Below are 24,223 nucleotides of genomic sequence, written 5' to 3' on the forward strand. Positions count from 1 at the left end.
AGAAAACAATAGAGACCTCTCTACCATGTACGCCACAACAATTACAGACGCGCGAAAAGCCTAATGGTCAATACTGGGTCTTTAAATTCGCAATGCGAAGCGGTACGGGGTGGGTAAAGGAAAAAATCATTAAGGGTTTTGCATTTAATTATATGCTTTCAGTTGAATCGTCACAAACGGTCCTTACATTCGCTCTTAATTTAACCTCTCTACAACAGCCACATCTCCATAAAGGCAACAGCCCTTTAAACGCGTCCCAACTCTCTATTGTCCCCAAGGTGGCCGTTTTGGAGAGTTTCGACTGTATCCTCTATGCAAGGGGTCAACTAGGAAAGGTTAAAGCCATTTTTAAAAGACCTTGAGTAGATTATTAACAGCCACATAAATGACAACTGGCAAATGGCCCAAAATATAGCTAACAAATAGACGACATTTTAACTGACAACTGACATTTGCACACCCCATTCAGACCCTCGTCATATATTTGCACCCCCTCTTGTAATCGGAAGACAAGTTATCACAGCATAGTGAAATAGCTGTGGATCCACCAAGCACTAGTTAAATAAAATGAATGGAACCATTAATTTACCTGCTTTTCACTCTTCGTGGAAGGACACTCATTTCTAGAAACAAGTTAATTTGCTTTTTCTGCATTTTTTTTTTAAAATATCATATTCTTGTTTTACACGTTCATTTCCTACAATCGACTAATTTCAAAGTTGACGAAATATCACTTTTGTATTTATTGGTGGCCTTCATAGTAGAATTATCAAATGTCTGGATGTTGTGTTGCAATTGTTATACTATGCCTGACGGGCCGGATAAAGATGTAATGCCACAAAAATCAGCAGTGTTAAAATGATATCATTTTGGCTCACAAAATACTAAAAATTGAACAATTCTACGAATATACAACCTCTATAACAACGTGATCATTAGTAACGTATTCACAATCATCCGCCTTTAAACTTCAGAATAGGAAGAGGACCAGCAGCGTGCACCATTCGATTGACAGCTCTAATCAGTTCATCCTTTTGTTCGTCTAAACTCTTTTTCTCTGTTTGTCCCAATAAGAGTCTTGCCACGTGCTCCTCGTGTTTCTTGTACTCGTCTTTTCTTGTAAACATCCCGCATATGATTTTGTCATAAATTGAATTATCTTTCGTCCATTTATCGCGTAACTGAATTTTTCCTGAACATAATCGATGCAATCTTGTCGTTCTCTTTTCCCCTATTACGGCCTTTGCTGTGTTTGCTGCAAATAAGGATGTCACGCAATTAATAGGCACCTTCCAGTTATATAATGGCCTTAGTTCCAAAGGCGTAGTGTGCATTTTCCTTTGGGGAACACGCACCTAACAGGGTTTGGGGGAATGCCCTCCAAGAAATGTTTTCTTCAGGATATCTTTAAAGCCATTTCCCATGTTTTCCAGTGAACAGTTTCATAAATCAATGCATTGAAGAACGTTGAGTATTTAGTGACTTATGTTGTTTATGAGTAAACCTTTAGGATAACTGATATTGGATTTAACAGGAGACTAGAGACTGTCAAACCAACACATTTCATTATTAAAGACGCTTTTCGTCAATGAATACATATATTTTTCTGGAATTCTGGAGGTATACGCGAGTGCGTACTTGCGTTTATGGTTGCTACGCCCCTGAGTTACAAGTAAAATCCTGCTCAAAAGTGTGTCTCACGAAATGACTTTGTACCAGAATCAACCTTTATACTTGTAGATTGCATTTAACTAAACCAATATTGATCTTTGGCTTCTAGTCAATAAACTTGTAAATAACAGTTACCGGGAAGCTGGAGTTTCAAGTTTTACTTACGATTTCCTTTAGGGTCTCCCAGAAGATATTTTAGCCAAGCTGTAACAAAATTGATCATATGGGGTTGTTAAATTATAAAACTGAAAAATTGGCGCTTTCTACGTTTGAAATAAACGCTCACAAAAGATACTCGTATATGGTATAATCACTACAAAGCATAACGTCAACTCAGTCTTGAATCTGGACTTTTTTAAGATCATTTTACAACCGAAGTTCCTCTTCAAGTGCAATTCATTGAATGAGACAGTTCTTGGGTATGTTTTGCTTGATCAAACAACCAGGAGGCTAAGAGGTTTCACTTATCTAAATTCTTGAGCCCTGGCCGACACACTTTAAATTGCAACTTCTTGATATCCAGAATGGAATTACTTCGTGTATGCTGTCAAATTTACTGGGCACTTGGTTGATCGGTATAATTTGAAATATTGCTCAACATACAAGTTGACGTTCGATCTTACCCTCACAAATTCTGCCATAATACAATTTTGGAATATGCGTCCAACTTTCTAAGAATTAGAGATGATGGCAGTAGCTACTGTTGATTATCTACTTACCGTATTCCCACGGTCTTTGTCTGTCGATTTTTATCTCGCGTTTTTGTGCTCTTCTACTGGAACCTAAAAATAATTATGTGTCTTGTTTTTTTACTTATTTCCAAACATTATGACGGTACACCCAATAAAAAAATATAAAATACGCTAGGTTTCTAAAAATGTAACGTTGGTTAACTGACGCAGCTAAGGTTATCTCGACAGTCACACAAACTTCACAAGTCGTAAGAGAGGATGGACATTCGATGAAAATTATTTCTCTCTGCTATGTAAGCATTTATATAATCCTTTGTGCCCACGATGTGTAAAATGAAGGGCCATACAAGCTGGCAACAGCATAAGAACATTTTGTAGCCTGCAAACAGGCTCCCGGCGAAGGCGGAACAAAAATCCGGCGACCGAAGTGAGCCGTTTAGCGAGAAATAAAGAATTCCGCGAAGCGAGTAGAGGAAAATGCGCTCCACCTCGTCACCAGACTGCTCTCGGCTAGCCCCGTTCCCCATAGACCACACTCGGCTAGCTCGCACTAAACCCAACCGGGATTCTTTTCGCAGGCTAAACATTTTGTTATCTTGTAAGCTACAACGGGTGTGCTTGTGGTAGACTTTAGATCCAGTTATCACTACCCCCTGCAGTGGTCAATCGCTACTTTCACTTTGTTACGTGATAACAACTTAATGAATACTAGCATTGGGGCAGAAATTGTTCAAAAATTTGTATAACTAAGCAAGAAACTCGCCATAAAGTAGCTAGTCCTTCTCTAAAAAGAATTTTTATCATGATTTAGCACCCGTCGAAAATCTTGTGATTAGGAAGTCCATTTGAACAAAGAAGATCAATGAGGCGTTTAGCCTTGATTGTACGTTCATCTTACCCGCGGCGACCACCTCCAGACAAGCTATAACTGCTGTGACGACCACCCACTTCATTCCCTTGTAAACATGGCGTGCAACTCAATCTTTGTACCCTAAATCGAAAGTAAATCAGCTTTACATAACAACCAGTATCAAATGAAGAAACGAAATACGTGTGTTTAAACTTGTAAAACCGTTGTCCAAAACCTTTTCTCTACTGTAACATTGGCTAGTGCTCGACAACAAATCTTCATGGGTCGGAAACTATCACGCATTGATAGTTTTGAATTAAATTGAACCGATTGAAGTAAGTAGAGGGAAAACGGATACTTATTCAAATTACCTGCCACCAAAAAATGATGTCAGTTACACGACATAAAGAAGTACTTCCACTTACCAAAACGTTTTCCTTCGTCTAATCGAAGTGTAGTCGCTTTCAATACATAACCGTAATCCCAAACACTGTCATGCCTTCCTTTACGTTTTGCGACATACCGGCTACTTTTAGACCCCGTAGTTTATATGACGTAATGTTTTGCCACCACCACAAGCCAGTTGCTGATTTTCTCTCTTTGTTCTGGTTACTTTTGAGCTTTATTGCCCTTAACTGGTTCTTGTTTAGCTCAAACTAAGGTGCAAGTCGTTCTGTCTAGGTTTGGCCCTCGTTTTTCCATTTGACTTGCTATCAATTGGGGGCGTATGAACCCTGGTTTCTATTATGGTACACCTTACAGTCATACCTGCTTCAACCTGTTGTCATTATTCATATATATAAGCACCAATCCCCAGCTCCCCAAACAACTCCCTTGCGTTCCAACCCAAAACGTTTCAATTTTTCCTGCTGACATATGTTTTGGGCCTGAACATGTATTTCCCATACGCATTTCCTATAGTTCACCTATATTTGCTTCATCTGTATAATCCAAGCTTCTTTGATGCCTTTTTGGGATAAAATTAATATGTTTTGTCCATAATAAATATACTTCTTCTTAAAGTTATATGATCTAAAGTGTTTTCTCCATCGGTAAAGTGATAAGACGTCTGAATGCGAAAGCGATGCTCATTGATTTTGTAAAAGCAATAATCATTCACTTGAACCAACAGACGTGAGCTTAAAAAAATTTTTTTTTTTGTCTTGTGTAATCATAATTACTCAAAACAGTCAGCGTTAGAACGTTCTGTCAGACAATATGATTTAGCGGGAGTTACGCACTACGTTCACCTATTGCCCAAATTATACAACTGTTATGACGGGTTGTACAGGCTAATTGCTTTTACCCTTTCACACCCCCTAACGTAAAATAGGGAAGAGACCCATCTTTTTGGCAACGAAAAACCTTATTTCGGTAATAACGCTCTCCACCGGCATGTTACGAGCCCTTATGGAGGTGGCCGTAAGGAGAAGCCTAATTGTATTGACTTGCTAACGCCATCGCTGGATATTGCATTGAATTGTACTTTAAGTACAAAAAGGCAGAGAATGATAGAATGTAGATCAAAGGGTTTAATCAGGGTTGCCTCTGCATATATTTGGTCGTTTCTTGTCAGCTCATTTTCACGCGGTTTTGAATGGCTTATAATCCCCCCCCCCCCGCCCTCCCCTTGGCTCCTACCCATGCCAACTGCCGATTTGACTTAAAACTTGTTTATGTTTTTAATTATATTGCTGGTAATTAACTCTAGTAATTTAGGTAGCAAATATTGTTGGGAACGACCATACGGTTCTCCTTACCTTTAAATGGCATCAAGTCCAGTAATATTATGTTGAAGTACTATACGATACCCACTATAACATCCAAATTCCAATTCAGCCAGGATAGAGGACCCAGAAGAAAACCAGCCAAGGCTGATGTGACTTCCTCGCGAAATGTTGATTTTTTTTTAAATTCAAGTCGTCGCCTTGAGTCACTGACCCAGATCACGTTTTTGTTTATGTTGAACTTTACAAATGATGAAAAGATAAAGCTTGTAGTTTAATATGGGTCGAGGGGTTGAGGCAAATAGCCACAGTCGCTGAAAGTAAACTTAAAAAAACCGATGCTTAAACGATAAAGATCTTTATCGGGCGTTTACCTTGCAACAAGTAAGGTGAGGTCAGTTTTTTAAGTTGATTGGTTAGGGAAAAGAGATCTATCTCAGAATGGCGATCTTTTTCTACACGTATATTTGAAGTTTTAAATTTGAGAAAAGTTTCTCCTGAAAATTGAACACGCGCAATTTTTCATCTGTCACATTTCTGACACATGGCCATGTGACCAAGACGTTTTATTTCGAGGATTGAGGAGAACTGCACAGGAGATTGTGCAAACATTCAACACTCCAATATCTGAGCTATTAATGAATCCAGCGGAAGTAGATTACAATTAATCCAAATGATGGGTAGTGTACATGCTGTTCAGATGTCCATGGTCGGCAGAGTGAAAACAAAGGCAACCAATTTCTTCTTCTGTTTAAATCACACTCGTCGATTACCGCACCTGTAATCTCCTTAAGCAATCCTTGTTTCGCATGTCAGAAGTATTGGAGCATCTCGGAAGCGAGCTGATGAAGCCGTTTATCTGCAAGAATGGTCATAGGTTTTTAAGTTTGAAGCTAGCAGGTGAGAAATCACGAGACAATGAGCACAGTTAAAGTGTTGCTAAAGCGTAGAAACCAAAAATACTACCGCAATTAAAGTAATTTTAACAATTATCACCTTAATTTCTATTGATTTTGATAACACAGTTGCCATCGATGTTTTGCTATTCTCAAGCTATAGAGCTGATATTTTGTAAACTCGATAAGGTGCAGAGTGGTAAATATTTAATCTTGCTTAAGTTTAAAGACTTTCTGGGTTCTTATGACGTCATTTATCGGAAATGACCAAATAGGAAAAGTTTACAGGCCCCCTTTGATTTGGATTTTTATTTTTTGAACGGTAAGTCCCTATTTTATTGACGTTTTGACCACACAAATGTATTTTTAGTTATGAACATTACGCTGTGGTCGTTCGCAGTGAAAACAAGCTATATTATTTAAACAATGAACGGTCATTACAAACAAAGTAAGAAGACCTGCTTCTCTTTGTCAATTTGGTGTAGAAACTGAAAAAACAGAGTAAATTTCTCTTAAAAATCCAAGATTTAGGAAGTATTATAGGCTTTTCGCCGATGCCGTTTGTTTTCACTTCAAATTGGTAAATGCTCTTGAGTAAAATCATCCACTACTTCGCAACAGATTCATAACCTTTGGTGATAAACTTCTGTCGTTTGCCTAGCAGGTACAAATTTGGGATAAATAAACAATATCGAACAAGGAAAGGCTGTGGAATGAACAACAGACTTCTTCTAACGTGCCTTACATTATGTTTGTCGCACACAGGTGAGTTCAACGATAGTCGATATTCAACATCGTTTGGCTAACAGTATATTGGCATAATGGCAGATTTGTTTAAGACATGTTCCTTTTCCTTCCTGCTGTGCGCCAGGTCTCAACAGGTTTGATGTGTCTTCCATGGCCCATATGTGTCTTCTGTAATTTGTTTTTGTTTATCTCTTACAGAAAATTTCATTTGCATTTTAGGAAAGCAACGTTGAAGTAGCAGTTTTCCTAATCTATCCATTCGACATCATTTGAGTTGTGATTTGACTTCCTGTTGACCATGTCAGAACTTAGTAACGTGTACTGAAGATTTTATCAGTAATTCAAAAGCTTTTAAACCGATTATATTGTGAACCCGTTTCACACTTTTAAAAATAATTTTATTTGCCTATTTTTAAAATAAAATTGTTATTCTTCGACTCGACTGAGCCAACATGGCGTACGTCGACGGGATAGAATGCAAATTTCCAACATCCACCTGAGTATCAGTTATTTTATGTAATAATGCAATGATTCAGACGTGTTTGAAAGTAAAATGAACCTCAAAGTTTTGCTTGTAAATGTATATCGTAAAGAGGTGCAAATGTCATTGCACCACTTCCACGGGAAACCTGCATATATGGGTCAGATGTCCATTGACCAGTGTTAGTAGCAATCATAAATTGCACCCAAAAAGTTAATTGAGAGTGAAACAGGTGTTACATTGTGTTTTTTACTCAAGGACTACTACTGTCTTTCTTGATTCGCGGTGGCTTTACTTACTCACGACAAAATTCAAAAAACAAAAAACAAAAAACAAAACAGATTGAAGGCTCCAAGATATTTTTCTTCCTACAGATATTTTTTTGTAGATTACGCCAGCAAAATAAAATAGTGGCTCATGGACCTTATTTTTGATTTCCTAACTCGGAAGCAAAAGACTAGCATCACAGTTTAAACATTAGCTAGTATACCTCTACCTTTTAAAATGTTGAACTGTACGATTTAACTGATTAGTAGCTTTATCGGCATGCAAAGCTGTCGATTGAACAGTCAATTACTGTACAAACTAAGATTTATTTCTACCGATCGCCTTGGTACAGGTACCTTGAATTGGGCGACTTTGGTGGCAATAGAGCTAAACTTTTCGCTAAAAAATTAGGGTGGAAAAACATTTTCCAACTGGTACATGTTATAAATATACAGAAGCACGTTAATTTCTCTTAAACTGATTTGTTTACTTTATTCTTCCGTTGGTTTCTCCAGCTTGTTTGGTTGTCGGTTTGTTTGTTTGCTTGTTTGTTTGCTTGTTTGTTGGCTATTTGTGGGCAAGGTTTCAATTATCAAAGCAAGTGTATTTTGTCCATGTGAGTTCTTGTCAAATTGTTCTCATTAATCTTTTTATCTTTAGTCTTCTCCGCTCCTCTCGAAACTTCTACTGTGAAGTCTGGAGCAGAGGAAGGTACGTTTCTAGATAAGTTTGTCTTTGAAATGCAAGATTGATTAAAGATTTCAGAGGTAAGGCCAAGACCAGTCCGGAAAAGGACCATTCGTTGAGGTTACCAGTATAAGTTGACCGTCGTATGAAAAGACAAGCAATCCGTTTTCTTAAAAAAACTGGAATTTGTGGGTTGGTTAATTTAGATAACCGTTTTCATTCGAACAGGCCAAACAGCGGTTAGCGTTTTCTCAGAGATCAACAAAATACAAACATTTTCATTTAATTCGTTCTTAGCGCATCCGGCGACTCCAAAGTCGGTAAATCTGGAAGATAAAGGTGAGTGGAATTTTCAAACGATGCATGCGATTTGTCCGTGCATGGTCTGGAAAACACTGAATCACCAGAGAAGAAACAAATGCAGAGAGCATTTCCAGTTACACACTATTGTGGCACACAGTTGCCGTTTATTTCCTTTATGACGAAAAAGTCAACATCACAGCTTTGATTGTAAATATAGTCACCTTCCAGGGATTCAATGACGCTATACAGTACATAAGACGTGGAATGCCTCCAAATTTTACTGCTTTGCATTAGGTGTTTACATTGTTTGTTTTTCTGTTGGCAAGCCTATGTGCCATTTGCGTTTTCCTGCCCGAAAGATAAACCTCAAGTGTGAGAGTTACATTGTAATGTTTTTTTTTATGTTATTACTCCGCACTAGACACCGTTGATTTTCAAGTTTTAACAACCTTATGTTTTATATTTTTAGTAAAAGAAGCAGTGCAAAAAGCTGAGTTAGATGCTAGCCTTGCTGCTCAGGATGCAGTGAAGCATGGGCATAAGGCCGAATCAAGAGTTGAGAGAATCAGAGGGTCGGCTGAGCCAAGTCATGAAAGTAATGATGAGACTGCAGACGACAAGCCAAATCAAACATCCAGAAAACATGCGACTTTAGGCACGCTTTATATGTCTATTTAGTTTATCTAAAGGAAGTACTTTTCATGTTTTGAGATGAGGTCTTATTGGGACGATTTTAAATTGAGAGGCGAGGGTAATCTGACATTACTTTGGTTTTTCTATGCTCATGGTATTTTTTCCTCTTGGCGCCATCGGGAATTTACGAAACAAAGTTAGGTACATACATGTACGTATATATAATTTACAAACTTCCAACTGAGACAATTTGCTTCCCTCATTGTTAACACACAAGTGGAAGTGCGCAAAAGGCTACTTCTTTTGGTTTGGTTTCTTGATAGGTTTTGTGAGGTCTTTGCCTTTTACTCCTTAATGTGTAGGACCTAATGAAATGCTAACTGCTTGTAATGTTTATCGTATTGCTAAAATTATTATGGCTATACACTTTTTCAGTAAGTGACATCGACGAAGGACCTCACATTAAGCGAGTAAAAGAACATAAAGTGAACCGAAAGCCAGGTGGTATAGGCAAAATGATGGGATTGGGTGAGCTAGGAGACCTCGGAGGTAATAACAATGATTACAAAGAAGACACCAGATTAGAGGATCGTTTAGCTATGGAAGCTGAAGAGGAAAAGAAATACGAAACAGGAGAGGGGTACGGCGGTGGAGGGGGTGGAGGAGGTGCAGGAGCAGGGTGGGAAGATGGGGGAAAAGGTGTCAACTGGGCCACAAATATACAAAGACAGGACGCTGCAGAGGTACGGAATGGAGATTTTAAAATGCTGTCAATTTAATTTGTTTTATCCCTAGGGCTGGCGAAGAACTACAACCAACCATTCTGCCAACCTGCGTCTTTCTAAAGCACTTTTCGCACACACAACCTAAATTTATTGTTTCTGTCAGGATGTGGAGAAATCCTTAAATAGTGAGGTTAAACATATTCATATCGCATAGTCGTACTAACAAAGAACACTTAAAGAGAGATGTAGCAATTTAGCTGTCACGCGATAACTTCTTATATCTAACACAGAAACAAAGCATTCAGGCCCAGGTCGCCTCTGAAAGTGCTCATGAGCTGGACGAGATTCAACGTGCAATCGCGGCAGAGTCCCAGTCCTCTCGTGGTTCTGCTTCCATTGGCAATGGAGGTGCTTCTGTGGTTGGCGGAGCTCCTGCAGGGGTAAAGAGACATTTTCATGCTGTTGGCTGTTTTCGCCGCAGTAGAGGGACTGGTTTTGCTGTAGTTGTTACAATAATTCAATCAAAGCAAAAGCTGTTCAATCAGCTGCCATCGTGTATTTATCTGACTGACTGCTTAGTTGACAAATGCACATGCTTACATCTACGTACTATGAATAGCCTCTATAGGTACTTTAGTAACACCAAAAGGTTGCCGTTTTCTCACGAATCTTGTTGCAATTTCTTTGACACAACAGATATAAAGAGTTTGCGATGATCTCGACTATGGTAAATGTGACAAAGAGGACCTTGAAGCTTCCTCATATAATTTCGCATAATATTTCTTAGGGTATAAAAATGCATCTAGCATTGCTTACAGAGCAGAGATGGGAAAGATTTACTCTTATCATCAAAAAGCATAGAGAGCTTTACAATATCACAGATGAGTCATCACGAATGGTGACGGATTATAGAAACATGTTTTGCGCAATTAAGGTCCTAAGCTCTCACGAAATGTAGCATGCAGAGGCCACTGAAGTAAACGGATGTCTGTTAATTTATACCTTTTTAAATAAACAGGCACAGCAAGAAGGTATACAACCGAGAATATCTAGCCCTCAAGAAGAAGGAAGAGGAGGTCAACCAGTGGCCTTTGGGGGAGGTCAACAAAGAGAGAACCAAGGTAAGCACATCACTTTCTTTATGGATTTCTGGTGACTTTGTGGACAAGCATAGGTCTTACTCTCCGTCTTACCCTGTGTTTTCGTTTAACTATTTTCGCGCTTCTCTTGACCAACTCTTTATCTAGCTAGCAAATTTCTTTCTGCCAAATGTTATTCAAGGAGAAAAAGATCAAACCCATCTCAATAACAATGATGTATAAATAAAGTGGAGGTAAGAGTACGACTAGATGCTGAAGAATTTCCTTCAGCAGAATGTCCCCGGACCGCCGAACAAGGACGTTAACTTCTATGTGAATTTGATCACATACGGGAAAAGATAGTGTCCATTGTAGCATGCTGTTTGAGCTGGCTGTTTGACTTTCTTTAAGAAATTCTTTCCGTCGAACAAGATTAGGAAATAGTTCTATCTATAAATGAATTGCGTTACTGCATTTGCATGTTCTAACTGGACGTCTTGTTGCACGTGTCTTCCTTTTGCATGCCTGCATGATGACGGACACAATAAAATCCCGGCCACGTAGACGAATTTCAGGAATATGCTTCTCCTTATACATCCCAACAATCATCTTTTGTTCAGCCAGGTTGGTTTAACAGACCTTTCATAAAATTTATAACAAATTTGGTTTACCTTTTTATTAGGTGGTTCTCTACTTTCTAACCAACAAGAAAATGTGAGAGGTGATTTCAAATCATTTGCCCCTCCTTTTGGCGTCCTACAGCTTTGAATAATTCTCGTTTAATTGTAGTGCAGTAACAGAAGTAAAAGAAGTAAATCGAATACGAAGAAGCCCTGGCACTTTTGATAAATTGTTCAAATTCATTGTTAAGTGGCCCTTTCTATCATTTTTTTGTTTACTGAAACATTGCCTCGCAGAGATTTCAAGCCTTATTCACCAAGCAGACAAAATGTTGCCAAACGAAATGAGAGGATCTTCACAACAAAGCAACATGGAACTCGGTAGTTTGGGAGCACGTGGAACTCAATCTTTAAATGGTGGCATGGAAGGCTTTGGAGGCCTTGAAGGAGCGCAACAACTAGGTGGACAAGGTCAGGCAGCACCAGTGGAACAAGCTCCCATGGGAGGATCAGAGAGAACGGGATTTGGAGGGGCCATGGATGCAGGTGCGATGGGACAGGAGGCGATGGGACAAGGGGCGATGGGAGGAGGTGGAAGATTGAGTGAATCTGCGGTAAGCCGCATGAGTGAAGGTTCCCTTGGAGGTGGTGGTTCTTTGCAAGGAATGCAAGGTGTTCAGAGCGTTCAAGGAATGGAAGGAATGCAGAGCATGACATCTGCTTTTACAGGAGGACAGCAAGTTCAAGGAGGGATGTTATCCGATGGTGGTGGTGTTAATGCTCTACAAGGGCAAGGAATGATGGACGGTAGTCTTCAAAGTAACAGTCTTCAAGGAGGCGCTCTCCAAGGAGGTCTACAAAGCATGATGGGTGGAGGACTAGCGGGACTTCCGGCCATGGGCGGTGGGGGAGAATTTGGACAGCAACAAATGGCATTTAAAAAGGTAAGTGACTAACAATACATCAGCATTAAAAATGCCCACATGGAGATGCAACATCTTCCTGCCACCTGACGCGCTTCAAAGGCATACTGCTGCTGTTATTTTTGATTAAAGCTTTTCTAAATGCACATCTCTTATAATAGTCACAGTATTTCAATTCTTTGATAATTGATAATAATAGGACCAAGCGTATAAAAATCATTAATGCCTCTTGTATTGAAATTTGGTGTCCGGTTAAAGACCTGTGAAAAGATGCAGATATGATACATTAAAATTCTGCTATAAGCCCTGGCTTATAGAACTAGTAAAAGGGGTTGGGTTGGCTTACAAACAAACTCAGTGGGAGGTTTACAACATCCAATAGTATCAAAACGTGTTTTCCATTTAATGGTTTTAAGCTTTTAACCCCAAAAGTAAGAAGACATACGGCGAGGCACAGAGGTCATTGTATGGAGCTTCCTAATAATGACAAAGACCAGAAGTTGCGCTGTATATGTTGGATTTTATGGTATTGCGGTAATTTTGTATTCCACGGTTTGTATTCGCCGTTCGATGATGGTTGTCCGCACAATAGAGAGGCATACCTGATATTCTCACATAAAATAGCTCGATTAACCCATCACTTGTTTCCTGAGAGAAAAATAAAATATTCCACCCATATCCATAGCGTTTGTAACAAAGGCAATTAACAATTAATCCAAAGCTCAAGATTTTAAAAATACAGAACCCTCAAACATTAGCAATTCTCTTGTGTCCAGTTAAGAGATACAAAGCTTTGCAGTTTGTTCTCTTTTAATAGTGAGCTTTAAGACTGATAAAATTGCCCCCAGACTGATGCATTAAGCTCCACTCCTTCTGCTTTTCAGGCTTACGGCCATGAGACTTAATCGTTTTTTACTAAATATTAACAAATGGACAAAGCAATTACCGACTGACGACTTACTTTTATCCTTAAACAGTCAACAATAGCAAGACCAAGTGATTTCCAGGTAACGACATCACTTTATTCTACTGACAGTACCGCTACCTACACATAACATCACGAACGTTACTGGACGGCGTTCTCATAATACATAACTTTTAAACGTAAAGTTAAACCTCTGTTGGGCGGACACCATCATCATCTTTTATAATTTAGTTTATTCTTTAACATATTTATCATTTTCGTCTCTTGCTCCATTATAAAGCGGTAAAACCTCAATTAAAATATCCCTCTTTCGTGGAAGTTCAGTAAGATTACATCAATGAAATGAGTCAGCTAAATTACTAGAAAGACCCCAGTCGTGGAAGGGAACATGTAAAAATCTCGCTATTAACTTGATTTGTCAACAAACAAGCGTATTTCAACATTTGAGACATTTTGCATAGCTGTTCTAATCTAAGTTTATTTCCTAGCGCTCCAAGACACATCAGAAGGAAGAAAGCAAACGTAAACTAAAGAAGACCTCACAAGAATACAAAGATGCTACTGCAAAGGGTTCAACGCCAGCTAAGCATCTTTTGGAAGACAGAAAGACTGTACCGGTAAAAAAGGTTGATGCCATACTCTTATTACATGTGTTGATAAAAACCAAAACTTAGTAATAATGATTATACATTCACACTTAATGAGCCCTTCCCCCATTTTTAAGCAAGAAAGGGTCCTTCTCAATTTCAGCGTTGTATCTATGACCATCTATCTAAAATTTGTCTCTTTCTTGTCCTCTCTAGAGTAAAATGACAAAAAGGCAACATTCAAAACACTCGAAAACGCAGTGAAGCTGATTAACTTGGTCGTAGTCTACTATTGCCGCTACTTGGAATGCATCCAGGAAGAGGACATAAAGCTTGGACTCTTACGACACACACTGCAAGATGATAAACAGTTTTTTTAATAACAATTGTCTTGGAACAATCGTTTAAGAAGCACTCGAATAAAAAACAACTCTTATCCGTAGGAAGCAATTCATAAATGTAATAAACATAACCCTTGTGTGATCACCCAGCGTATTTCAAGGACTAAATGTTTAAACGTGTGATATTTTTTATTTGATACTGTCTTAGAGAAGAAATAACGTGTATAAATAAAGAAAAATACAGAAGAAGTCTTTGTTGGGGGGTTTATTGCGGTTTTAAAAAGAATCTCGAAAGGTGAAAACCCTCAGCCGTCTTGCTACAACACAACGCTCGCAAATGTCTGCTAGGCCTTGATACATTTTGGCGCTATCCATGATTTAATATACCCTCTACTGTAATCAGACTCCTTCCGCACTCAAAGTGTCGGCCATTTTTCCATGCATTGTAGCCTTTAGAGCGTGTTGTGGACACAATGGCAACCTTAAAATAGCGAAGAGAGGCGTACTTTCCATATCCTCATTGTAGCTAATAGTGGGGGTATTGACGTCGACCCGAATGATGTGTTATTCGCTTGATTGCGGGGTTTCCATGAACGTGATTCCTTCGAAACAAGAGAGGATGTAGGATAAGAAAGTTTATCACTCATATAGGCCCTATATTCTCAAGGTAATCCCTCTCAGGTTACTTTTAGATATGGGATCCAGTTCTCCGCGTATAATGCGGCCACGCAGTTGTTTTTTTGGAGGATGAAAATGCATAAAAAGCCGCTTGAGATGTCCATCACAGGATTGGTTGCGGGACCATCCCGGTTTTAATGAAGCCGGGAGTGATCTAAATAAATCTTGAGGGCTATTACCTTGAGAATAAGCCCTATATGGGCGATAAACTCTCTTATCCTTCCAGCATCCTCTCTCGATCAAACTCGTTTCTTGTCCACTTATTTAATCAAGTTTTCAACGCACTTTTCTCGCAATAAAGCAATGACGACGAGCGCCAAACATATATGGAGGATACGTTTAGAATAGCGTATGGGAAGTGTGAACAAAGTCTCTGAAATGAAATACGTCATTTTTAGAGATAATTATATCACTTTTCAAAGTAGAAGCTAAGAACAGTCAGAAATCTGATTTAATTTTTATTGGCGGCGATCTCTGGTAAACATCTCAAATGACAAAACTAACACAAATGAATAATCTGCTGATGTAAAATCTGAATACACAGCATATCTGCGTGCTTCAAAGAAGAATGTCATCCTGATTCCGGTTTGTATCGATTGATCAAAAGATTAAGAAGGCTTTTTATTTCATCCCTATAAAAATATATAATAACCAGCTCCTTCGGAAAAAGGAAAATAAAGTTTAAGATTAAACAAAGTTAATGAAAACGACTCTAATCCCCATAACTTCATGTACGACCATGACATGTCCGACTTTTCGTAGACCCACATCATATCCTATGTACATAAAAATTTAGCCATCTAATATTGCAAGGACAACTCCAAAATTTTGTAAGCATTAATGTGAAATACGCAAAGCTATTTTTATAGCTTTACTTCCTGATCATGCAGTTTGTAAATAAAGATTTCCCTGTTCAGTAAAAGCAAACAGTTCAAGTGCGCCCTCTCACAGCTAAATGCAATGTATCTAATCACGGGATTTTGGTTTTAATTACTCGTCTGAAAGCAGGTGTTTCGGAAATTTTGTTTTACATCTCGGGAAAAAAAACGACTTACAGATAAGACCACACGCTTCTTAAAATATTTTAATTTCTGCAAATCAAATTACAGCCCCAAATTAGAGAAAATTTAAAACTGTATCTGCAAATCACCAAAATTAATCAATACTAAATATAGAAATTTCTCAATTGCAATCACGCCCCCAAGTTTGCTAAAGCTTCTAAAGAAGATCCAAGAAGACCTTTGTAATTTGATGATATGTCAAAAGCGATTGTTGGCGAAACAGTGTCATTATTTGCGATCAAAGTAGCCGCCTCAATTATGCCACAGCCGTGCTACAATTTCTCTTTCCGGATGTAGGCGTCATAAAAACATAAACAATTCTTAAAAGGCGTTTATTTTTTTCTTTCATTCAATTCAAGTAGTGCTTTTTTGGGGGAGAAAGCAAGTATCGAAAATCTTAGAAGCAATAGACGGCTACTGTTAAAGCCCAGACGATAAAACCTTCCATCTTAGGCATGAGCTTGGGAAAAACAATCTGTCAGAGTTACTGTTGATCAGCCATGATTTACCAAGCCAACTCTTTCCGGATCGCCTTGGCTCTGCATTTAGTACTGTCATCGACCTGTAGTCAGCAATCAAGCCAAAGCGAAGCTTTCCAAGCAGGAGATCTCATCCTTGGTGGTTTGTTTCCTGTTCATTCGTATTGCCCGAGTTCTTGTCAAGACAAATGCGGTGATTTGCGATCACGGGATGTAGTTTATTTCACCGAGGCCATGATTTACGCCATCGATCAAGTAAACAAGAATTCAAACATTCTTCCAGGAATAATTCTTGGATTTAAAATCCTCGATTATTGTTCAAAAGACGTCATAGCATTAGAAAAAGCGTCTTATTTTCTCCCTTCATGCTCGACCTCAAAACCACCGCCAATCGTCGGAGTTGTGGGACCATACTCAAGCAGTGTTGCTCTTCAGGTTTCCAATCTCCTCGGACTTTTTCAGGTGCCGCACATAAGCTACGGCGCTACCAGTCCTCTCCTCAGCGACAAAAACCGTTTCAAGTATTTTGTACGAACAGTACCGTCTGACGAGGTGCGCGCAAGGGCCCTCGTTGATCTTTTACTTTTAAACGGCACAAAATATGTGTCTGTCGTTTATTCGGACGATGAATTTGGCAGAGAAGGAAGTAAATACTTCACACAACAGGCAAACAATCGCGGCATCTGCATTGGTACAATAAAGGCACTTCCACAAGGTGATGCAGTGTTAACTTTTGATGAAGTAGTGAAGGATATAAGTCAAAAAACGAATGCCAAAGTTATCGTCCTCTTTTGTTCCAAAAGTGATATAAGTTTACTTTTTAATGCAGTAAAAGAGCTCGGAAAACAGAGCGTCTTTCGATGGCTTGTCGGAGGTGATTCGGCTGAAATGTCGGTTTATTTAACTGGAAACGAAGACATGGCGAATTATATGGTGTTATGCTCTCCTCAGAATGAAAAGGCGACACATTTTGAAAAATGGAGAGACGAAAATAACGGAAGTCGCAATCCATGGATTTCAGAAATGAAGCAGCAAAGGAACAGGTCAAAATATCGTTCAGAAAATCCCCTTGATACCTTTATTAAACGAGAAATATTTTATGCAGATATGTACATTCAAAGCGTGATTAACTCCGTGTACACTTTTGTTAACGCACTGGACAAAATCTTCAAACTCTCTTGCAAAAATTCTTCAAATACTATATCGTGCTTGCAAGAACAATCACAACAGCGAAAAGCTTTGCTTGACACTATTCTTGATGTAAAGTTTGAGACTCTAACCGGAAGGCAAATTGAATTTGACGAAAATGGAGATATTTCAGCAGAATATGACTTGTTAAGACCACAGAAAGATGCCTCTGGAAAAACGTGGAGGCTCGTAACGTTAGGTCACTGGGGTCTTGAGAGAAATGGTTCAGGTCCTGCTAGGATGAAGCTATTTCAGCACACCAACATACTGCCCCGTACATTCTGCAGTCGTCCCTGTAAAAGAGGAGAAAGAAAAATTACCATCGAGCCTTGCTGTTGGAAATGTGATCCGTGTAAACCCAATGACGTCACGAATAGCCAGCAAACAGGATGTACGCCATGTGCCCGAGGTTTTGTGGTGAGCTTGAATTAAGTTATGTGAATGAAAGCAAGTTAAAATGAATAGTTGTATTTATTTTGTCATTGGTTTCAATGAGTTGACCCGGAATTATATCATTTACCTTAATTTTTACCATTTATTCTATTATTTACTCCGCGCCCGGAAAGGCTTGCCATTAAAATTGTCACGGCTTCATTTTGATCCAGTACTCGATGTTAGCTGTTTTCAGGGGCGGATCCAGAAAATTCAGAAGAGGGGGCCGAGTCTCTCACCCTTCCTCCCCCGAATGAAAACTTCACTTTTCAGGAGATATGCAGCATACATGATTGTGGGTGTATTCGGGATGCAAAGTAAAGTAACGTTAACGTTTCGGAAGATAGAATTAAAGAGCATTTTATAAAAACGATTTTCAAAGCAAAATCGTAGTGTTAGTGGTAGGCGAACTGTTAACAGAGTCATTGCATTGCATTTATACATCCAGTATTAATCGAAATAAATCACTGCAGTGGTTTGATAAATGTCATCCTTTTCTGGTTTCGTTTGGCGTACTCGTCAACAGCTGCATTATAATTTAAAGGTATGTCTTTGTGAATAAAGAGCAACAACAGTGCATTTAGACGTTCTTCTCCCATGGTGCTGTGATAAACATTCTTCACAAAGCGCAGTGAAGAGTTGTTATGTTCAACAGTTGCACTTGTGACTGGGGTGATTAACAGGAGGCGCAGAATTGTATGGACATTGGGGTAGAGGCTTGACCTGCAGGCTTTCAATCTCTTGTAGTGTCGTGAATTTTACGGTAGCGTTGTTCCTAAAAATAAAAGCAAGAATTAACATATATTTCAAGACAAGGTATAATCGGTTTTTTCAGCTTATCACAGTTTCATATAAACTTGGTAACCCATGTATAGTATTAACGCAGAATAACATACCAGAAGCACTTCCGCACTGCTTGGGGACGGCAGATCAGGGGAATAATGCTGAATAAGTTTCTCTTGAGAAGACTCGTTAAGCTGCTGTAAGTTGGCAGGTATCAGTAGCAGTCCAAGCAATGCCGCTTCTGATCGTCCATTAAAGCGGGTATTTATTTACTCCAACAAGTTGTCAAGGAAAGGAAGAAATATTGCCCGTCGAAAGTAGGCGACTGGTGTCCTGGCATTACCGGGTGTTGTTTCTTAATGTCTGCCTACCAAAAGTTCGAGGGATGCTTACCTTGACGTTTGCCTTCTTAGCCATCTTCTTGATCTTTTCATACACAGAACTTGCAAATGTTGTTTTAGCATTCTTGCGCATACCTTTCAGCTGTTCCTTCACAACGTTAACATGCTTGCTGCCTCAATAACATTCAGTGTGGAACCCTGTAACGAACGGCTGAGTCCTACAGTGAAACGTTCCAGAAGGGAAACGTTACTTATCATAAAGACAGCGAATGATAATCAAACTTGCTCTTTAAAACTCGCTTTCACCTGGCACAAGTAGAAACAACTGATCCATTTTTATAACATCGTCAGCAAACTGTTATTGCTGTAATGATTCTAATCGTTTCTGTCAGAATTTTCTATCGAGAAATCAACTCAGGATTATAAATCAATTTACGCAAAACCCTTTGCGACAAATCATTACATTGAGTGCTTAATATAAGCTAAAGTTTAATATTTTTACTTCATTTGCCTTTTTGCTGGGGCGGATGATCACCAAACAAAGTCTCCAAGGCAGATACAGATCTAAAAAAAAACCATTACGTTTAACTTAGGTCAAATAAGTAACGTACTCACCTGGTTCACGATGAAATGTAAACAGTGTCTTCTTTGCTTTCCTCGAAAACTTCAGAAAAATATTTCACTCTTCAGCAGTGCAGCAAGGGACACGGCGTGACAATATTCGTGTCCGGTGTTACTCGTCATTTCAAACCGAAAGAAACGCATGTTACATTTGGCGTTAACAATGAGCGCGAATTTTAATTTTTGGGTTAAGTTTGTTTGAATATTTGATAATATATTATAATTGTTAACACAAAATATATTTTAACTAAGGAAAGCTCCGAAATTGAATAAAATTGGAACCTGATTGTATAATTATAACAACACTCAAAGGACGGTTTTGAAAATACAAGAAAATACAAGAAAAGAAAGGGGGGGCCGCGGCCCCCTCAGCCCCTCCCCTAAATCCGCCTATGGTTTTGTTTTAGGTTTTGGTTTGCTTTTTTTTTTTTTTTTCTTTGGACCGATTTCACTTTTTGCGCATTGTAGAAACCAAATGAAAATCTTACTTTCTGCTGTCCGTAGTACCTTAACTGCAACCAGGGTATCGGCCTTTTCTCTTTGTTGCAGAAAGTCTTTGATAAACGAAAAATCTCATATCAGCAACTTTTCCTGGCAAGGATTTTGTCGCAACAAATACGTTAGAGCTTACAATATTCACATTTACTGAAATTGATCTTCTGCCAATTTCATGATGTCATTAGTTTTTCATTCAAGTTCTTCAGATCTCAAAATTATTTATACGACTGAAAATCTAAAAGTTAAAAATCTGGGAAGATATCCTTGTTCGTGACAGGCTAGAAACACCCTCATCCAGGACGTCACAAACAGGCCACGTTCGAACATCAATATTCTAACATGGCTTTCAGGACAAAATTTGCGAATGTTCTAAGTTTCTTTCGTCCATCAATTCCCAAAAGAAACTTGGATACAAAGGAAACACAACCAATTTAGAAGTTTGTCTTGAAAGCCTGAGCCATGTTAGAACATTTATATATTTGAGCACTCGGCCAGTTTCAAATAATTGTTCTGGTTCCGAAACAAAGCATTGAATCAAGACCAAATTTGCGTAGCGATAAAACGTTTTTGTCCGATTTAAAGTTTAGTTGTTTGCTAGAAATTTGATAATGTAAGACACGACATACCCACTAATTCTCTCACTCGCCCTCATCATATCAGGAGGGAAAAAGGCTTTGATTTATTTGTTTACCTTTTATTTTTTTAGCCAGATGTCAACAAAACAAAATGCCTGCCTCAACCTGTTGCCAATGTGGACCCGTCGCCATCTTTCATCCTGGTTACCTTGTTGTTCTCAGCGGCTGGACTCGTCTGTACGTTGTTAACTCTGATCGTGTTTGTCACTCTGAAGAATCATCCGGTCATCAAAGCGTCCAGTCGCGGACTTAGTTGTGTTTTATTGGTGGGAATAATGGTATCTTATGGCGAAAATTTCTTAGATCTCATAGCACCAGGTAATTTCTGCACACACGGGAAAAAAGTCGAAAAGCCTTAAACAACACAGGAACAAATAAATGCTATTGTGAGCTCATGATTTAAGTATAAGATGTAGGCTAGGGAACTCGCCGAGCCCGTAATATACACAACATCATGGTTGGTACGTATTAACTGTTAACAAAGTCAAAAGAGAGCATAGCACCTTTTGTCCCGATGGTGACTCCCAAATGATATCGTTGAAAATATAACTGTTATTTCTTCATACAGATAAACGCGTGTGTAGCATGAGAGGGTATACCTGTCTTGGCCACGTAACTTGTTATGCTGTGATGTTTTCGAAAACCTTGAGAGTGAATCGTCTATTTAACTCTTCCCTCCGTGAAACTATGAATCCAACATTTGTCAGCACGCGATCGCAGCTACTGGTGATTGGTTTCATCTTAGGACTAAGTATAGTTTTCTCGACAATTTGGGGTTTTTTCACGTAAGTATCTGTATTGTCTACATATTACGGTGGTTTAATTTCACTTGGCACTTCACTTACATCTTACAGCGATTTTCACTTGAGTGTAGAAAGCAATTCGCATTTGATTTGGTTTTACATTGCTACGCTAAACGATTGACATCCAATCAGAAGTGAACCAAAACATGAGAAACTGCCATTTCACTCGCACACGTTTCCTGCGTCTTGTGTCCGCCACATGAGTGTATTTGCTTCGATTTTGATTGGTTCTTTGGATTGTTTGTGTACTTTGTAATTAGCCAGATTTCTTTGGTTTTGGTTATACGATACTCAGATGAAAACCTCTCCATACTGATACAGTTTTGACTCTTGATTTTGTTTTAGATACCAAGACAGTGTATTGAGAATCTACACACCAGAACAAGTCGTCGTGCAGTGCAGTGTTACAGATTTGTGTGTGTTGATCACAAATTCATTTTATCTCACCCTACTTGTTTTGTGTGCTGTCTACACATTCAAAACCCGCAAACTTCCAAAGCAGTTTCGAGAAACTAAAGGTTTAGCTTTCACAATTTATTTAGCTGCCACATTGCATCTCATTGTCTTATCCATTGTTTGCACCATGGACGAGCAGAATTTGGTTCGAGGAAGAGCGGTCAAGTTAAGTCATCCGCTGGCGGCCTCGGTTGTGCTTTTCCCAATTTTCTTACCGAAATTGCACAGTGTAATTTGTCGTAAAGAAAAGATGGTAAATAAGATAGAGAGAAGCAAATATTTATCTGGAAATGTTGTTACGGATGGTTGCTTGTTACGAATGAGTCAATCAACTCCAGATCTTCTCCGCCGACGACTTGATAGTGCCACCAACAATCTTCATTTAGAAGGGTTACCTGGTAATTCAAACCGAAGCCATGCTGAATCATTAGCGACACTCGTCGAAGATTCCCGTACAACATCTATCGATACATTACGAAGTAACATTGGCATGCTGGACCGAAGTATATCAGCAAATGAACTGAACAAAAGGGTAGAAAGAAGTGATCGTTCATTGTTGGAAAATTACGCCAATCATTCCATCTATTCGACTTGGTTATAAGTTGCATATCAAAGAGGTTCAAAACTGACTGCCACAAATTTGTATGAGTATACAGCCATGAGTCCTCTCACAACAAACCACACTAATGGAGTAAGAACAATTAATTTATCTATATTTTTTATTTATTTTGGTGTTTTGAAACAAGAAAGTGGACTTACTAGGCATATTTATCTACTAAAACATCATTTTCTTTATTTGCATACGGGAAGTATTGATAGAGATAGAGTTACCAGTTCTAAGAATATAAGGATGCGTTCCTTTGGGGTGATCAGGATCAGGATCAGTGATCCAAGATCACTCAGATCATGGTGCATCTAAGGAATCAACGAATCCACTCTGGTCACGGATTCATCGGTTCTTTTGATGAACTACGATCCGAGTGATTTTGGATCACTGATCCTGATCCAGATCACCCCAAAGGAACGCACCCTAAGAATACGAAAATTCAGCGGCTGCTACTCCAGTGCTCTAGTGCGTCTGACGTTTGAGCTTTGACAAACGCCTCAGAAACAAGGACTGCTTTTTATATTTCATATATCAGACTTGTTGTACTCAGCTTACAAAGAACCTTGATAGAGTTGTCGCTATCGTGCTATAGACCTCATCAATTATGAAGTTTATTTAACCAATAAAAAAGAGTGTCTTTAAAACACGTGGATTTGTCTGCGAGGGACGTACGTTTCAGAGAAGTTTGAGGTTATCTGGATCAAGACAAGATGACGGGCAAGAAGAGAAAGGGAGGAAATACCTTAGAGAAAAGCACAATATCTCACTAAACTATATTGCCTTCGTCTGGGGTCTGATCGACAAAGGAATTTTAAATATAAAGTGGATTCCCGATTTCTCGAGTCCGCCGGTTCGATTTTTCAGACTTCCAGACAACTCGAACCAAAGGTCGTTTCCCTCCCTTCTGTCAAACGTTCTGATTTTCGTTTCCTTTGGAGACTCGAAAAATCAGGGAACTTCATTGCATTCGGTGATGTTTAGACCAAGCTTCGCTACAGTTTAGTCACTGTTTATTACACTCGCCATTTCTATTCGTTTAGCGACTATTGTCTATAAGAATCATCTGCTATAGCATGAAACACCATAGACTTAAGAGATTGTAATAGCGATTAATATACCAGAATGAGGAATTTAGCCCTTAATTCTAGCAAGCTTTCATACATTAGCTACAGGTCAAATTTAGCTTGGCAAATTTATGTTCACTGAGACAAAACAAAATGAATATATTTTTATCGATTTTTCAGCATATTACCTATGGCAACCAGTTAAATGTACAATTCTGAAAACGCTGAAAGAAACTGAACGAATTGAATATTTCAAGTAGATTTAACTATGCTATTCAGTTAAAAAGCACACTCCGATATTGGATGAAGTCTAATTTCCTGAATATTCTCCAGTTCTCGCAGCTCAGCTAAAAGAGCTCAGTCACGGTATTTTGAGTTATTTTGGCCACATACAAAATTACCTCTAAATGGTAGGAAACCTGA

The 24,223-nt window shown here is 38.8% G+C and overlaps 4 protein-coding genes and 1 pseudogene across 9 annotated transcripts; 3 read left to right on the forward strand and 2 right to left on the reverse strand.

The window, feature by feature from the left end:
* Nucleotides 1-756: 756 nt before the first annotated feature.
* LOC145488020 (uncharacterized) lies at nt 757-3,429 on the reverse strand. Its single transcript, XM_081466783.1, has 4 exons — nt 3,262-3,429; nt 2,391-2,453; nt 1,837-1,875; nt 757-1,255 (listed from the first exon to the last, which is right to left on the reverse strand). Exons 1-4 carry the CDS (start codon nt 3,314-3,316, stop codon nt 954-956), a joined length of 459 nt encoding a protein of 152 aa, XP_081322909.1. The 5' UTR covers nt 3,317-3,429; the 3' UTR covers nt 757-953.
* Nucleotides 3,430-6,101: 2,672 nt separating this feature from the next.
* Nucleotides 6,102-14,165, forward strand: LOC145487443 (uncharacterized). Of its 6 annotated transcripts, none has more exons than XM_081466216.1 (13): nt 6,102-6,158; nt 6,501-6,601; nt 7,992-8,042; nt 8,316-8,357; nt 8,791-8,976; nt 9,390-9,697; nt 9,970-10,119; nt 10,698-10,800; nt 11,323-11,382; nt 11,676-12,322; nt 13,279-13,308; nt 13,715-13,852; nt 14,030-14,165. In XM_081466216.1, the coding sequence occupies exons 2-13, from the start codon at nt 6,550-6,552 to the stop codon at nt 14,075-14,077; spliced, it is 1,815 nt and encodes a 604-aa protein (XP_081322342.1). In that variant the 5' UTR covers nt 6,102-6,158; nt 6,501-6,549; the 3' UTR covers nt 14,078-14,165. The 6 variants fall into 6 exon arrangements, with proteins under 6 accessions (XP_081322342.1, XP_081322343.1, XP_081322346.1 ...); XM_081466217.1 differs by having other exon boundaries at nt 13,715-13,843; XM_081466220.1 differs by having other exon boundaries at nt 8,791-8,916.
* Nucleotides 14,166-16,270: 2,105 nt separating this feature from the next.
* Nucleotides 16,271-17,999, forward strand: LOC145488062 (metabotropic glutamate receptor 8-like). Its single transcript, XM_081466836.1, has one exon. It carries the CDS (start codon nt 16,394-16,396, stop codon nt 17,990-17,992), a length of 1,599 nt encoding a protein of 532 aa, XP_081322962.1. The 5' UTR covers nt 16,271-16,393; the 3' UTR covers nt 17,993-17,999.
* On the forward strand, nt 17,910-22,802 carry LOC145488063 (metabotropic glutamate receptor 8-like). Its single transcript, XM_081466837.1, has 4 exons — nt 17,910-17,977; nt 20,946-21,188; nt 21,439-21,655; nt 22,019-22,802. The coding sequence occupies exons 1-4, from the start codon at nt 17,950-17,952 to the stop codon at nt 22,728-22,730; spliced, it is 1,200 nt and encodes a 399-aa protein (XP_081322963.1). The 5' UTR covers nt 17,910-17,949; the 3' UTR covers nt 22,731-22,802.
* On the reverse strand, nt 18,430-19,579 carry LOC145488064 (52 kDa repressor of the inhibitor of the protein kinase-like; annotated as a pseudogene).
* Nucleotides 22,803-24,223: the final 1,421 nt, after the last annotated feature.

Source organism: Orbicella franksi, chromosome 5, assembly GCF_964199315.1.
Source record: "Orbicella franksi chromosome 5, jaOrbFran1.1, whole genome shotgun sequence".
Classification (NCBI taxonomy): Eukaryota; Metazoa; Cnidaria; class Anthozoa; order Scleractinia; family Merulinidae; genus Orbicella; species Orbicella franksi.